This window comes from Palaemon carinicauda, chromosome 40 (genome assembly GCF_036898095.1).
Source record: "Palaemon carinicauda isolate YSFRI2023 chromosome 40, ASM3689809v2, whole genome shotgun sequence".
NCBI classification, from domain to species: Eukaryota; Metazoa; Arthropoda; class Malacostraca; order Decapoda; family Palaemonidae; genus Palaemon; species Palaemon carinicauda.
In genome coordinates this window covers 42,556,748-42,574,247 of record NC_090764.1, presented here as the reverse complement: position 1 = coordinate 42,574,247, position 17,500 = coordinate 42,556,748, and the positions used below count along the sequence as shown (strand labels likewise).

At 32.4% G+C, this 17,500-nt stretch overlaps 2 protein-coding genes across 10 annotated transcripts in view; one reads left to right on the top strand and one right to left on the bottom strand.

Annotated features, from left to right (window-relative positions):
• The window catches only part of LOC137631735 (band 4.1-like protein 4), a 773,040-nt gene that overhangs the window by 573,283 nt on the left and 182,257 nt on the right, over nucleotides 1-17,500 (top strand). The window lies entirely within an intron of this gene.
• LOC137631737 (band 4.1-like protein 4) overlaps nucleotides 1-17,500 on the bottom strand; it is a 97,828-nt gene that overhangs the window by 77,939 nt on the left and 2,389 nt on the right. For all 5 annotated transcript variants that reach the window (XM_068363636.1, XM_068363638.1, XM_068363637.1 and 2 more), the window contains exon 2: nucleotides 3,485-3,563. In XM_068363636.1, coding sequence (XP_068219737.1) covers nucleotides 3,485-3,563 — 79 coding nt within the window. The remainder of the gene's footprint in view (nucleotides 1-3,484; nucleotides 3,564-17,500) is intronic.

Genomic DNA, 17,500 nt, shown 5'->3' with positions numbered 1-17,500 from the left:
CTCTAAAAAGTAGGTCTCGTAATTGGTCTATTATCGTCGTCCTAGCCTGAGAATAATTCTATAATCAGGTTGTCTTCAACTTTTTGTATTTCATTCTTTTCTTATCACTAACTTTCTTTTACTTTTCTTTCATTAGCATAATTTGCAACAAAACTACAGTCATTATTTAGGGTGAAAACATTATGGTCAACAAAAATATTAAAAGTGGTCATAATAGGCGTTAAAAAACAGTGTACTACATGCAACGTCTCATGTAACGATATAACTTTCGTGTAACTAAGGTTACAAATTGACCCAAATTTAAGAAAAAATACTAATCAAGAGAGAGAGAGAGAGAGAGAGAGAGAGAGAGAGAGAGAGAGAGAGAGAGAGAGAGAGAGAGAGAGAGAGAGAAGGGGGGGGGGCGATATTTGCAAGTGACATTATTATTATTATTAATAGCTAGACTACAGGATGCCATAAGCCCAAGGGCTACAACTGGGTAAAATAACCCAGTGAGGAAAAGATATAAGAACACAAACTATACAAAAAACAATAAATATAAAAAAATATAAAATATCTGAAGATCAGTAACAACGTTGAAATAATAAGTCATATCTATGAAGAGACTCAAGTCAGCCTGTTCAACATGAAAATATTCGCTGCAAGTTTTCTTTCTCTATATTTCCTGAAATCAACTGAGGAATAAAAAATACTGTATTGAAATTTAGATATGAATTTCTATATAAAATATTAGGAGACGGTTGGAAAAGGTTATTCAAATGTCACAGTAAAAGAATGAAAAATATTCCTGCCATCATCAAGTGTCTGTAAAGTATTTAAGAAAAATTTGCTTGCAAAGATATGGGAAAGCATCAAATGAAGTTGTAAAGCAGAAAAAAGATTGTACTACCCAAAAAAACCTAATTAACTCAACGACGAATGGCAACAGGGATGCAAATTACTAAAGGAGTGACTCCAGAGGAAAAGGACATCCAAGAACCTATCTCTTAACACTGTCTTTGTTATGTAACCAATAAACAGGAAACACGACCTTTTGACTTCCAGGTCAATCGGGGCATGGAATACATGAGTCAGAGAGAGAGAGAGAGAGAGAGAGAGAGAGAGAGAGAGAGAGAGAGAGAGAGAGATTTGTTAATATATATGTAATACATACACACAGATTATATATACATATAAATATATATACATATATACATATATATATATATATATATATATATATATATATATATATATATATATATATGTCTATATATATATTTATATATGTCTATATATATATATATATATATATACATATATTCATATATATATATATATATATATATATATATATATTTATATATGACTATATATACAGCATATATATATATATATATATATATATATATATATATATATATATATATATATTTATAAATACATATATATAAATATTACTGTATATATATATATATATATATATATATATATATATATATATATATATATATATATATGTGTGTGTATAAGATGCATTTGTGTATGAATATATAAATACATGTGTCTATATATACATACTTTTTTATTCACAGACATAAAAGCCAAAACTTTATAATTGAAAGTGGGTGTGTAACGATTTGCAAATACATTAGTTCTTTTCAAATCTTTTAGTAATGATATTGATTACGGCCGTCTGATTTCATAACTTGAGAATTTGAGCACTTTTATCTCAAAAAATTTCCTCAATAATATTTTATCCTCTTGTACATCATATTCAAATTGCAGGAAGTCACACCATCCGGTAAATATTTGAAAGAATTATTGAAATCTATAATCATCAAGTCGTTATATCTTCGAAAGTAATTTAATACGGGATCCTGTAATATAAGCTATTCAACTTATTCATTATATATATATATATATATATATATATATATATATATATATATATATATTTATATACATATATATATATATACACATATATATATTATAAATATACATACATATATATTGTATATATATATATATATATATATATATATATATATATATATATATATATATATATATATATATGGCGTACATGCACGTGTTTCACAAACTTGAACCATTCGTAAGGCTATTGGTCTTAACTAAATATATAACCAATTCATATTACTAGTAGAGCCTATCTAACACCTGGGGTAAATAGAGTTACTAAAACCGGTTATCATATTTCAGAACTCCAAAATAAACGTCATCTAGAGAAATAAATTACTAAAGATATGTCTTTTCGGTGGTTTCATGACATAATAAATACTATTGATCGGTTGGATAGATTTTCTTCCAACAGGAAAACAATTTTCAATTTTCTCGAAGAGCAACAACTCTGATCATCAAAGTATTCAATGAGATTTTGATTAAGAATGACAAAGCATAATCTATCAAAGTGAACTACAGGGAAACTTCTTCCAGTTTCCCTAAAACAGTATTTCAAGTAATCTTTTACCTTCTACACACTTACTCATAATACCTTTGTCACAGTACAAATGTAATTGAATCATAACAAAAATGTATTTCAAGCAAGATTAGATTTATAGCTTTCTCATATCAAACTGAGTTTCCTTACCATTTCAAAAATTCGTTTACACTGTCACGCTCTCGTACTGGAATTCACCTCATCTAATTTACTGCACTCAAGAAATAACTCGTCGCAATATATATATATATATATATATATATATATATATATATATATATATATATATATATATGTGTGTGTGTGTGTGTGTATATATATATATATATATATATATATATATGTGTGTGTGTGTGTGTGTGTGTGTGTGTGTGTAAGAGCGCGCGCGTGGACAATTCTATATGACTTAAAATTAATAAAATATTTCGAAGTTGAAATAATGCATTAGCAAACGTTTTCTCAAACAGGTGAGCTGCATATTCTTGCAAATCTAAATACAGAAACTACAAAGCTAATCATTAAAAAAGTAGCATATTAACTTAGCAGCTATATTAAAGACCAAGAATTCAGTTATAGACCTAAAAAATTCTATTACCATGTATCTTTCTTAGCCTTTTCTTTCTTCACACTATACAAGTGATATTATAGTGAAATACTTATGTTCTTTTGTCATCTTCAGCAAAAGCTTCTTCTTATAACAGCAGTGGTTATGTATTTTACTATTTAGGCATTTCAACAAAGGCTGACCGGAGCTGGAGTTGGTCGGGTTCATGATATTTCACTCACTACGGAAATTCTAGTCTAATAATTTGGGTAAATATATTTACGAAGAAAAAGAAATCTTCATTTTTCACTTCAGTATCTGCCTTAATCTCTATACGAAACTGACCCAAATGATACGATCTCACACGGAGGGAAAAATGTAGCGCTCTGTCTGCTAAAATCTAATAAGAATATGCTGTCTATGACGTCACCAACACTAATACAACTCCTACTATCAATACAGATGCACAAAGAAATAACGAAAGAGTGACTTACCTCGTAATTTCCTCTACCAATTTACAGGGATCAGCGGCGTAGAACTTGACGCTGAAGTAGAGAGTGAACGGTGATGTGCCTGGGAAAGAAAGAAAGGATGACACTTGTCAGTTAATGCCAGGAGAGTTATGGGCGATTTTAGGGTGTAGCCCTTTTGTAGTAAGCTCATTCCTACATTGTATGATATCATGTTGTCCCCTGTAATCTTACATATATAAAATGCATATTGACTATATATATATATATATATATATATATATATATATATATATATATATATATATATATATGTGTGTGTGTGTGTGTGTGTGTATATATATACTAGTGTGTGTGAATGTATACATACGTAAATGTGTGTATTTGAGAAAATAATAAAAATATCGACATAATAATGTAAACATATGGTTTCAACAATTACAAAGTGATACATGACTAATATCTAATCACAAAACGAAATAACAGTAGAGGATAATAGAAAAGTCCAAACGACAGAAAAAAAAAATGAACTAATTATTTTTAAAGTACACTGGTTACTTAAAGTATAAATAACAGCATAACATTTGAGTTAATTTTGTAACTGAAACAAAGTAAGAAAAAAACAAGAAACACATTTTTGAAAATTTCTTAGTTTAACCTATAAGACGAATTATATACACAAAAAATGGTCTGAAATTAATCCTCCCTATAAAAAAAGGAGTATTTAAGTAAAAAAAAATATATATATATATATTTCTTTATATATTCACGCATGCTGGTTCGAATTGTATTCTCCGATACATATACATACTCCTACAATGTATCGTCCATCTTTGGAATCGTAATGTTATGGCATCCAAAAGACTTTATCGTGTACGAAAAAGTCTCTTAAGTAATTAATGGAAAACTTTCGAAAGCATCTAATCTTTAAAAATGCACTATAACTTAACAAACGTAATTCATAATCTTACTTGTACTGCCGATAAATCTGAATGTTACGTAAGCCATAATTACCTTTCATAAATAAATAAAATTGGGTTTTGTGGCTATAAAGCCAAGTAAAATCGTATGTAAAATAAAAAGGAAATTTTCGTAATTAATTGAATGGACATATACTTACCTGGCCTATTAGTCCAGTGAAAAGCTTGTAAAGAAAAGTTAGAGAGAGGAGAATTAATTGTATCACCTTGAGCCAACTAAGAAATATGCTGACATGCTATTGAATAAAAGACCAGTAATGATTAGCATTCCTCTAACATACAGTACTTAGTTTTGAGAGAGAGAGAGAGAGAGAGAGAGAGGAGAGAGAGAGAGAGAGAGAGAGAGAGAGAGAGAGAGAGAGGAGAAGAGCTGTTTGAAGAACAGAATATAAATATGTGGTGTGAGCAATTAGATAGGCGTAAAAGAGAAAAATCGCCAATTTCTTAAAAAACATTTACTTTAAGTATTAAAGCTAACATCAAGCACTGAAGAATCTTGTGCTAGAAAGTAATTAAGCTGAAAATAAATAAATTATCTTAAAAATATGCCAAATGTGTATTATGGACGCACATTCCTTTATCATCATTTCCGTCTCTCACTTAAGCAGAGAGAGATAATGTAAGGATGAGGAGTTGGGGGGGGGGGGGGTTGAAGATGTACCCGAGAGGAAGTTCGAGATTACATTTGAGCACTGAAATATCCACGTTGGGTACAAACAATTAATTAGATAAGCATCTGAAAGGATGAATACCCTAGACATTCTGTGATGAAGATGGCAATGTAATTCAGTAGCTACAAAGAAACCCGAATGATAATGAAAACCAAATAAAAAAAAAAAAGAAATCTCATAAGACTGACTTTATGATCGTTTCAGAATTTAAACTATTTTTCTATCTTTTGAAAGGAGAGATTATAATCCTAATTTATCTCATGGAATCTCTTATCCAGCAAATAATCTCACAGGTGGTTAACAATGTTAACATGAAAGGCTCTTAAAATATCTGCATCATATCTTATCAAAACTTAATAGCAATAACCATTAATTCTAAATGAATTGGCAAAGGTAAGCGAAACAAAGCCGATTCTTTGCATTGCTAAATAAGATAAAGATTATTCTGATGTCAGGGACATACCCGATGTCACTTCCGAAATACTATATACTGTAGCCAGATGTGTAAGAATATCATAACACACCTAGTTTTTTTTCTATGAATCTAACAGTTAATTTTCTTTACTCAAACTTACTATTGAAGTTGATAAGGAAAACACAAAACAAAAAAATTGAAGGAATTAATATCAAATGGCGTTCAGGATATCTCCTAATCCTAAGCGCTTTTCATGCATAAAGAATTGAAGAATTAGTTATCCAATTACTTGCTTGAAAGCGCCCAGATTGAGGGAATCCACATTAATTCAAGCCTAGTGAATGGAACGAGGAAAAAAATAGACCGCATATTTCGATAAAGTGAATCTTCAAAAGATGCGCTGAAGCTCAATCAGAAAGTGAATATCCAATCATGAACGCCTGGCAGAATATTTTTACTCCTACAGGTCCTTATAAGGAATAAAATGTTAATCATGTACCAACAGTCATTTCAGACTCACTAATACACTCGTATCTTCCTTAAATTATGTTACAGCATAGAAACATTGATCCAATTGTTAATACAGAAGAAATTAGGATTAAGATCGAATAAGAGTTAGGTACAGGTGAAATTTGCTTTACCTCGCATCTCCAATAAGGGGAGAGAGAGGAGAGAGAGAGAGAGAGAGAGAGAGAGAGAGAGAGAGAGAGAGAGAGAGAGAGAGAGGAAGAGCACATGATGATTGCTAATACAGAAATCAGGATTAAAATTGAATAAGAGTTAGGTAGAGGTGAAATTTGCTTTATTTGGCATCATCAATAAAGAGAGAGAGAGAGAGAGAGAGAGAGAGAGAGAGAGAGAGAGAGAGAGAGAGAGAGAGAGAGAGAGAGAGAGAGAGGAGAAGAAGAAGAAGAAGAAGAAGAAGAAGAAGAAGAACACATGATGATGACGAGGACAATAATGACTTAGCGAGACGAAGGAACCCATCAGAAGTATCCCACTGGCCCCACCCGAAAACATCCTTCATCGGAAACCCAATAATTTCGCGAATGATATTTCTCTCTAATTCCCTTATTATTAGGGCTCTCTTTCTCTTTTTTTCTTACGAATTCACCGGATCCCTAATAATTAGCCAAATGACGGACCTTTCAAGAGTGCAACAAACCTGCCATCAAAGATAAAAATCGAGCACTAAATAACTACAGCGTTTGGCGATACCGAAACCACAAACCATAGGTTTGGAAACGATGTTTCAGTGAACTCCTTTTCGCTTGCGCCCTCTCTCTCTCTCTCTCTCTCTCTCTCTCTCTCTCTCTCTCCCTCTCTCTCTCTCTCCTCTCCATAGCAGATTAATTTTTCACAGTAAGAACAATCTTACTGTTTATGTTTGTTCCTGCTAAAATTATTGGAAAGTCTGTAAACCTTAAACTGACTTCAAAAGAGGAACAGAAGCTAAAAATAAATTTGACAATTATTGAATTATAAGAACTTCATCCACACAAATCCTTCTCTTCTCATTTGCATGCAACAAATTCATGTGAAAACGTATCAAAATAAAAAAAAAGTCTTATCGATCCATATAAAGAAACGACTGAGTCAATTTGAAAGACAAAAATATGAAATACTATCGCTAATATGATAGGCTACGTCCTAGGAAATATTATTGCGGAACGTACTGGTTTAATTAAAACATTTCCATGAAATAATTCTCTCTCTTACGTTCAAGTGTCTGTGGCATTGCAGTTTTGCCTCCGAAAAAATAGACAAAATTGGATGAAATATCTTCTAGAATATTTGAAGGACAAGCACAAAATCTTATTGGTATGAGCAGGAATTTTCAACCGCTTGAATATGCTCAAAAAAGGTTAAGTACAATTATCATAAACTTTACTCTGATCAACCATTAAACCAGGAATTTGCAACTTTGCATGTTGAGCCATTCGACTCATCAAATGTGTGGAACACGGAAGAAAAATCTATTTTACACTTAAATGATATAAATAAGTATACAGATTTTGTATCACACATCATCTCGGAGGTTTAATTAAATATTAAAAAAGTCCTTGAGCAGTCTCAAAGTAACATGAGGGGGTTCCCTTTCTTCACTGTAACTCCTATTTTATATATATATATATATATATATATATATATATATATATATATAATATATATATATATATATATATATATATATATATTTGTGTGTGAGCTCTCTTTCTCAGTCAAGCAAATGGTTGAAACTATTGATGGCATTTTAATCAATTATTGTATCTACAGCGGAATGAGCCGATTCGAGGTCTCATTAATGCAGCAATATCATAAAAGAAACTTACATTTATAATATCCTTCTCTCCAACAATCGCATACAATAAAAAAGACAAACGTAATTCCCATTCAAAGTCATTTATGAAGGCCATTTAAGTTGTTTTTTTCCTTCATAATTCAATGTCTTTTTATTTGATAACAAGGACAGAAATAGCAATGATCACAATGACTAGAGTTTTCATACTGGCATGACGCTCATTATAACGATTAATGATGATTTGAAATTCAAAGACCACTAACAAGATGGCGATGACAACAATACAGCATCAATTCTTCAGGGTGTTATTGTCGTCGTTGTTCTCGATACTAAAAGAGAACTTGATCTCTCTTATTCACGTGTCTTCTTTCACCGTGTCCCAGGAATTCGGCGTCGTACGGCGCCGTGCATAATCTGGGTTGAGATTTACAACTGCGAGATATACAACCAAAAGATTTACAGCCTAACTCACCGTTAATTTAGAGACGTATCGCTTTATCTTCGCTGCCAAGACCCGAAGAAATAGCTGATAGATGAGGTCGGTGACCTAGCAAGGATCATAAACTGATAAAAGTGGAAGGAAAATAGAAGAAAAAAAGGCTAGGCGTTTATTTCGCCTTCGAGACCTATAATTTATACGAGTGCTTGTTCAAGCATAGAGTCCATAATGCATCTAGTAAAAGGAAAAAAATTACTTTGGTTACACATGATTAGTTTTGTGTGCATTTATAAACCTACGAATAGCACATCATGAGTCTTCGTTGTTTATGAACGTAATGTAAAAACAAAGTTCAGCGTAAAACAGCATTTACCAATAATACAAAATGCCACAAAAATAGATCTTAATATCTTGTACGAAAAGATGAAAGACTGAGAAAATTATATAAAAGGCATCTGAAAACTCATTCGCGACAACTTAACGTCCCCGCAATTACGTTATTTCTATAATCTCAATAACATTTTTTTTTCCAGATCCCTCGTAACGTATAATGATAACCGATAACATTCCCAGTTGTTATATATTGCCGTTAATAATTTTTTATTTCATTTCAACTAATATTTTTCCTCATATTTCAAAGCGAAACACTGATGGCTATTTTCGATTTATTTTAGATAAAGATTAGTTAAATTACGCATAAAAATGCACTTCATACACATTAGTTTTCCTAGGCGTCATTTACAAGAGGAATCCAATCTAAGTTACGATTAAATAGCCAATAAAAATAACATCATATTTCAATTGCATCAATTTATGCTCCAGAAAATCAACTGTATAGATTTTAGGAAAAGAAACTAAGAGAATTAAATTTGTTCGTGTTATGAGTGCCATCCAAAATACAACATGATTAGTTTGTTTTCCACAAAACAAAGGTAATAAAAGATGGAATTTAAATTAAAAAGAGACAAAAACACTTGGTGAAATTTGTTGAAGGGTAATTAGCACGTAAACAACCTAGTAAAACCAATGTCCAAAAAGGGCTGTTACAACTTTACGACAATTTCATTCACTTTATGCTACATTTGATTAATAATAATTTGATGATGCGTATCTCTTATCTTCTCCCCGGACATTCTCTCTCTCTCTCTCTCTCTCTCTCTCTCTCTCTCTCTCTCTCTCTCTCTCTCTCTCTCTCTCTCTCCCTTGACGTAAGGTATGTCTGTGACCTTGGGATGGATATTTTGGGGAGGGGGAGGGGGAGAGGAGGAGGTACATATTTAGGCGATCACAGGTGCATATGAGGGTATGCTAGGGTGTGCGTATGTTTGTGTGTGGCCTGTCGACGACCTTGGTATATGACGTCCTGTTTACCAATGAAGGAGAATTGGTCGAAAAATACTTCAAGATTACATTTCGATACAAGGTGATAGATAATTTCTTATCCCTTTTATAGATCTTCCACAAGAATACTGAACAAATCACATCAAATTCCGATTAATCTTCAATTCTATTTCACTGCATAGAGGAAGGTTAAGGAAATAAGAAAAAAGATTCTCTTCCCCCGTCTCTTTGAGCTGTTCCACTCACCTGTGTGTAATATAAGGTATCGAATAACATTTGAATTGCCTCGTCAATTAGTCTCCATTGATCGACCAACAATCAGGTCGGGAGACTTCCATACATGCAATGTGGGTCGAATGACAAAGTCTTATCCCGGAGCATCGCTTGACATGACGGGGATTACCGTTAATGGACTACATTCCCAGACGCCTGCCACGACACGCAAACAAGTGACACTATTAAAGGAACTGCAGAAGCAAAAACTCTATCCGGTATGATTTAGAGTTCAGAAATTGGGCTTTTTCTAATGGCAAAACTTAACTTATAATCCCTCCAGGTTATCGGGAAGTTTCAATTATCTTTTTTTCTAATTCTCAAGGATTAGACTGGGAGCGTACATCTTAAGATTTGCGGCCTCTTGTTACATGTTTGATTATCTAATAAAGCTATAGTAATGTTTAGAGAGAAGAGGGGCTATTGTTTCCCTTTGAAAAAAAAACGCCATACATGACTGGAATTTGAGCCATATTGAAAATGTTTAACTAACTGGAAAAATTGGTCGTTCTTGCGATGCCATCCCTATGTCATGACTTCGCAGGCCTTTTAAATATTTTCAAGGGCCATTGAGGAAAACCATCAACGGCGCATAACCTAAATTTAACGAGAAATTCTTGAAAATCGAATAAGTAAAGCGAAACTTACACTAAGAAATCTTCATCCCGAAAACGGCGAAGCAAGAATTTGGCAAACGTGTTAGCAAGCTATACTTAAGAGCATCTTCCACAAAAAATGTCCTTGGCGAACTGGGCAACAAAAAGAAGGGCCTCCTTTTGATGTCCTCGTGTCTGACATCAGCATTCGTCAAGACCTTCGCAGCGAACATCCGTCGGAAAATGATTTCTTAAGAACTTGATTTTCCTGTGCAATGTCGTCAGCAGGATAAAACGACTTCATAACGTTGGTTTAAAAATCCACAAATAAAGCTTTAAATGCTGTAGTTCATTTTTGGTGACTCATAGAGTAATAACCAAACATTTTCTTCACAGGTTTCGCAAAACTGATTAGAAATACTTTTCAACTTTTATTTTTTCTTTTGCTAAAAATCCTCGCTGCGAGTTTCTTGTTCTTTAAAGAGGACCTAGTGCTTTGAAAAGACAACGAGAAATCAGCTGTCTAATGCAACAAAGATAATGCAAACCAAGCGCGACGGAGAGAATAAACGCTTTAATCGCTTAGTAAAACTTCTGAAGGAAGTTATTGTCTGAGTCCCCCTTTTGAATGTCCTTTGACAAGTAAGCTCCCTTTTGTAATAAGGACTCACTGGGGGTCACAAAAGCAGAAGAAGAAAAGCGTCTTAAGTTGCCGGAGAACAAAGAAAATCCTTACGAAGATATTGTGGTGAACAGGTGATCATGAAAAATTTAATGTAATATAGTGAATGCTATCTGAATTTATATGCAACCTTCCATATCTAACATATGATACCATGGTTAAAAATATGATCATGGAAAAACTTCTTTTTTGCTAAGTATTGTAAATGGCTTATCATACATTCATACGATAAATCATGTTATGATATCTAAGAAACAAATGAACAAATAAAAAAGATTTGCACAGTTGATTTACGTCTACAAATCCAAGTAATAAATAAAAAGATGTTTTGCCTACATTTGCCTTTACAGTTTCTCAACTTAGAAAAAAAAATTCATTGTTATAAATAAAGTACAATATTCATCCATTAGGTACTAAATATCGTAATCCATTTAGGAAATCTCGCAATTAATTTCGTAAAAAGGACTCAAACAAATCACCACTTATGTAAAGATGAAACAAAGAATATAAAACCCATAACGTTAAATTTAATACTCCATTAGCAAGACTCCAACACCATTACTCTCTCTCTCTCTCTCTCTCTCTCTCTCTCTCTCTCTCTCTATATATATATATATATATATATATATATATATATATATATATATATATTTATATATACATACATATATGTATGTATGTATATATATATATATATATATATACACAAACAAACACACGAGTATATATGTATCATCATTATCATCATCATCATCCGTTACTAGTCCATTAAAGAACAAAGGCCTCAGACATGTCCTTCCACTTAAGTCAGTTTATGGACTTTCTGTGTCAGTCAGTCCAAGCCACAAACTTCCTTAGTTCGTCGATCCATCGTCTTCTCTTCCTTACTCTTAATGTCCATCTATTGTCTGTCGTTCTCATTATATGTTCTGACCATGTTCATTTATTTTTCTTATATACTTATTTGCTGTCATTAAAGATACTTTATGCTCAAATTAGTAAACCACTACAAACGACATTAGCCAGATAATAAAAATAGCTGAATATCCATGATGAAGATAATGATAATTTTATATACATAAAAGCTTGCAAGATAACCGGTGGTTGTTCTTTTATTGTAATGATAGTTTAAAGTCATATGTGTAAATATAAGAAACCAACGAATTGAAACTAAATTCATTGAAAGAAATGAACTATCTCCTCCCATTTTCTTTTATATCCAACCATGAAGACTGGATCTTTATTCTAAGACATTATTTTAATTGCGATTTGACACACTTATGTAATGACTGTTGCAGTGAAAGACATTTAATATGAGAGAGAGAGAGAGAGAGAGGGAGAGAGAGAGAGAGAGAGAGAGAGAGAGAGAGAGAGAGAGAGAGAGAGAGAGAGAGAGAGAGAGAGAGAGAGAGAGAGAGAGAGAGAGAGAGAGACCCAAATTCATATAGAATGTAGAGAAAAAACTCCAATGTCAAACCTCTATAAAACTGCCAAAGCGACAAGCTTTATGAAAATCAGAATGAATTTAACAGTTTATCAGTTAGATGATAAATATCTATTTGTCTCAATAATCATTATCCTACAGAAGACTCTAGTTTAACAATAGAGTAAATCTGAAGGCATGGAAGCAATTAGTTACTGTACATCTTTATAAACTAAGAAAGATGGGGAAACACCATCGAAATAGGTTTACGACTCATTTGGATTTCCGCAAAAATAATTAAGTTATACTATATTCCTTCAAGATTCCGTTAATTGTATTCAGTATACTAAAGGTTCTTTTTACCAAGTAAAACAAATATATGAAAGAAAACTTATAATTTTTACGAGCCTCTGCAACAGTATTGAAGACCTTAAAGTGGTCCAAATTATATCAAATACCATAAAAATACCCAATCAAACTCTACGAGCTTTGAAACATGGACCATAATGTTCAAGTAATACATTTGAAATATTAATTCATATTCAATAAATTTCTTCTTCTTCTCCAAACGCGTACATGTGTAAGGCAACTAATGTAGACATGGCCCAGACCACCTTTTAAATGTCTCATCTCAACCTGATGTCATTGAACCTGTTTGCCTGGGTGCTTGCTTGCTTGCTTTACGAAGAGAGATTCATCTTGGACATGTTTTTTTTTTTTTCACTGTATAATACTCGATCTCGTCCTCTTTTTCATATTCATTCGTGCTTATTTGTACTATTTATGGTTTACTGCCGGTTTCTGCCTGACATCTCTTTACCTGATTTCTCTCTGCACATCATCTCCGTTCCTTATTTTCTTCTCTCTGTGCCCTAATTCCACCATCGGGTTCTCAAACGTTTTCTTTCACTCGTCTTTACAAGGGCAGCGTAACAAGACAAAGGAAGACTGAAGTTCACTGTATAAAAAAGGACTGATCATTATGAGGCAACAGCTGTCTATTATATAACTTTCTAAATACATAAGCAGTTGACCTTTGAAAATTAAACACCAATTCAATCTAGAAAAAAAAAATATCAATTTATCAGAACGACCTCAGTAATTAATAAAAAAAGATCTACGTGATTTTCCGTTGAATTTCCTCAACTTATATAACTTAGTGTTAAGAAAAAAAATCAAAGCCAATCATTCATTACGTACTTTTTGAGACTTCTTTCAAATTTCATTTGTCCTCTCAATAATTATGTGATTTGTGTATAATATAAAATATAGAATTTGAAGTAACACGCGGATAAAAATTATTCATTGGATTGGATAAATAGCAAAAACTGCTATAATATTTCCAATTTAATTTGATTGTGCTTTTAGACAGTTTACCCACCCTCCCTTCCCAACCCATTGCAACCTAAAAGTAAACAAACCAGTTCTTCCCGTTTCATCTTGGTAAATGGCTTTTTTTTTTTTTTTTTTTTTTTTGGGCCATCCATCTTAACGAGCGGAGGACAAGACGTTTTGGCTTGGATGAAACATAAAAAGAACAGAATGTAAATGCTTGAGATGGAGGTGATCTTCAAATTCTAGAATGCATTTATCTGAAATAAATATTATCCTTCATAAATGATTTACTGACGCTTTGAATGTATGTAGCAAAAATTTAAATCTAGTAATGACCATCCTGTTTCGAACAACCAAGATTGAATACCGAAAAATCACTAAAATAAGTCAATAATTCATCCTATATCATAGCATAATAGTTTTGTGTAAGTGCGAAGGTAAAAGTTAAGTAGCCATCAGTGAAAACAAACAAGCGTCCAGGCAAACAGAACAGGAAGAATTTTTTATCAATCTATCTCAAAAGAATGGTTGAACATCAGCTTACACGAATTGAATGGTGACTTACGTGTCTTGAGAAGATGATCCAATTGTCAATAAGATTTTGTTCAAACTTGGGTGTTTTGTCAAGATATTTATGTAACAATAAAATGATTCTACATAGATCTAGGTAAATAATACCCTTACAATATCAAAATACTTTTAGTGTTACACACGCGCTTATTCCAGATATATGGAACAAAAATATCTGTCAATCTGACCAAGAACTATTCGTCAAATTGTTCCCCCTGTTTTTTTATTCGGTATCAGACTATGAAAAGAACTGTATACCTTAAGTGAAAGTTTCTTTATCATACAACGATGTCCTTTTCCCCATTTATCATTAATGCGTTTCTTAGTGTGGGTTTATTTGTGCGTACTGGAACCTTTAATAGCTTACCATAATTCTTATCTAGTTCATCCGCAAGCTTATAAACTCAAGCGGTGTTACGAAACAGGGTATAGCTATCATTATCATTATTACTTGCTAAGCTGCAACTCTAGGTGGAAAAGCAGGGGCTCCAACAGGGGAAATAGCCCAGTGAGGAAAGGAAACAAGGAAAAATAAAACATTTTAAGAACAGTAACATAATAATTATTTCCTATATAAACTATTAAAATTTTAACAAAACAAGAGGAAGAGAAATAAGATACACTAGTGTGCCCCAGTGTATCCTCGAGCAAGAAAACTCTAACCCATGACAGTGGAAGACCATGGTACAGAGGCTATGGCACTACCCAAGACTAGAGAACAATGGTTTGATTTTGGAGTGTCCTTCTCCTAGAAGAGCTGCTTACCATAGCTACCTCTGGACATGAAGGCAGCAAAACATGGAGTTTGAAACAAATGCTTGGTAATGGGGGTAAAACTCTTTAAACCTCTGATGCACAGAAATGAATAATAATAATAACAATAATAATAATAATAATAATAATAATAATAATCATCATCATAATCATAATATTAATAACGATAATATTAATAATAACAATAATAATAATAATAATCATAATATTAATAACGATAATATTAATAATAATAATAATAATAATAATAATAATAATAATAATAATAATAATAACCTATTTTCAATCATTATTACTGCCTCTTCAAATTATCTTTCAAAAAATAAACATACAGGATTTACGTGAATAAATTAGCAGACGTTACGTGTACCCAACTTTCAGAGAGCCCTTGCCGAGGTGATAAACAAACCCAAGAGAAACTCATTAAAAACGAATTTGTTGTAAAGCTCCAACAAGCATAAAAATTTGTTGAATCCCAGTACGAAAGGGAAAATGATACTAATTAACAATATCCTTAAAAGAGAAAAATGCATATATTTTTTGCGATACCTCCTCTTGGGAAATGGCAAGATAAAAAAAAAAAAAAAAAAAAAAAAAAAAAAAAAAAAACAACAACTGAAAACATGGAAAAGGAATGGCAAATGAAGATGGATAAGAGGATGTATAATTGCACACAGGAATGTCTGGTACACCTCACTTTGAGGAATAGCACCCTCTCACACCTTTACTGTACTGTGAGTAACCAAGCACATAGTATAGGGAGAGATGGCAAAGGTGGTGGGCAAGGGATACAAACAGGAACTCTCCGTGATGTAAGGGTGTAACAGGGTACACTTCCTCAGACAGGTGTGCCAGGAATTCCTGTGTTCAACTGTACCTAAATGAAAGGCGTGGGAGAGCTACGCGTCCAAGTCACGTGACAGGAAGTGTCAAACGAAAAGTAAAAGATCAAGTTCCCAACCCATAAACTGTATGCAAAAATATGAAATTTCTAAAAACATGTAAGGGATACTATCACTCTAAAATAAGTTTCAAGTGCACCAAATCTAAAACTTGATGGAAAATAGGATTGAGAAGACAATAAAGAAAGAAAAATATCAAACATAAAAAATGGATTAAAAATAGGATTGGGAAGACCATAAAAAAAGAACAAAAAAATATCAAATATAAAAAATTGGGTACAAAATAAAAAGATTTATGAAGGCTTCGGGTACGAAGCATTGCTTGAGAGCCATTAATGATTAAGGCCAAAACGAGAGAGAGAGAGAGAGAGAGAGAGAGAGAGAGAGAGAGGGCGCATCGATTTAGCGATATCGGTAACGGAAATCAGTTTCAAGTGACGCTGTTAAGGTTTAATTATACTCTGAGGACCTCTTTGGTTAGAAGACGTTATCTATTAATGCAATTTTAGCATTTTGAAAAAATAACATTAATAATATTTAAAAAAATAACATTAATAATATTAAAAAAAAATAACGTTAATAATATTTTTAAAAAAATAACATTAATAATAATATGAACTATTATCATCACTATTGACATAATTAAGAGAGCGGATTAATAACAAAGAATTTATCATGGTCTCTTCATATAATAGTTACAAACAAATATAAAACAATATTTATTAGAGTTAGTGAAATCATGTCTCACAATATTTTTATGGGTTCATCATTCAAGAAACTTTTTCTTTCATATGTGACTATTATCATTTATAGATAAATATTCAAAGTTAACAATAGGTTTGGGCACTTTACTACCCACGGGAAGTTCATATTACTGTGCTAGAGAAGCAGAGACCAATATTTAACACCCACTTAAAGGATCTGCATGTGGTATAATGCCTTACATTAAAAACGGTTTTTACATATAGCACTCCCAGGTAAACTGAAGCAAAAATGTGATATTAATCTGGGACAATACCAACCCTTCAGGTATAATATGCTGAGTTCCGCACTAAATAATATACATATAACCAAATCGTTTAATAAATCATGTATCACGTTGCAATCTTGGTAGAGAATAATCGTTAAAACTCTCCACAAAGAATACAATCTATACCATTCACTTGTAGCCTTCGATAGAGAGTCGCCATTCTAAGAGCTTCATGTGCACATACACATTAGCAACTCCAACGACGAGATAAATAACATTCGTGATGTCCCGTTGTTTTTCATTAAGATTAAAATGAATTAAATAAACATCGCAACCAAACCTCATGAATATGCAAATGCCTCACTAA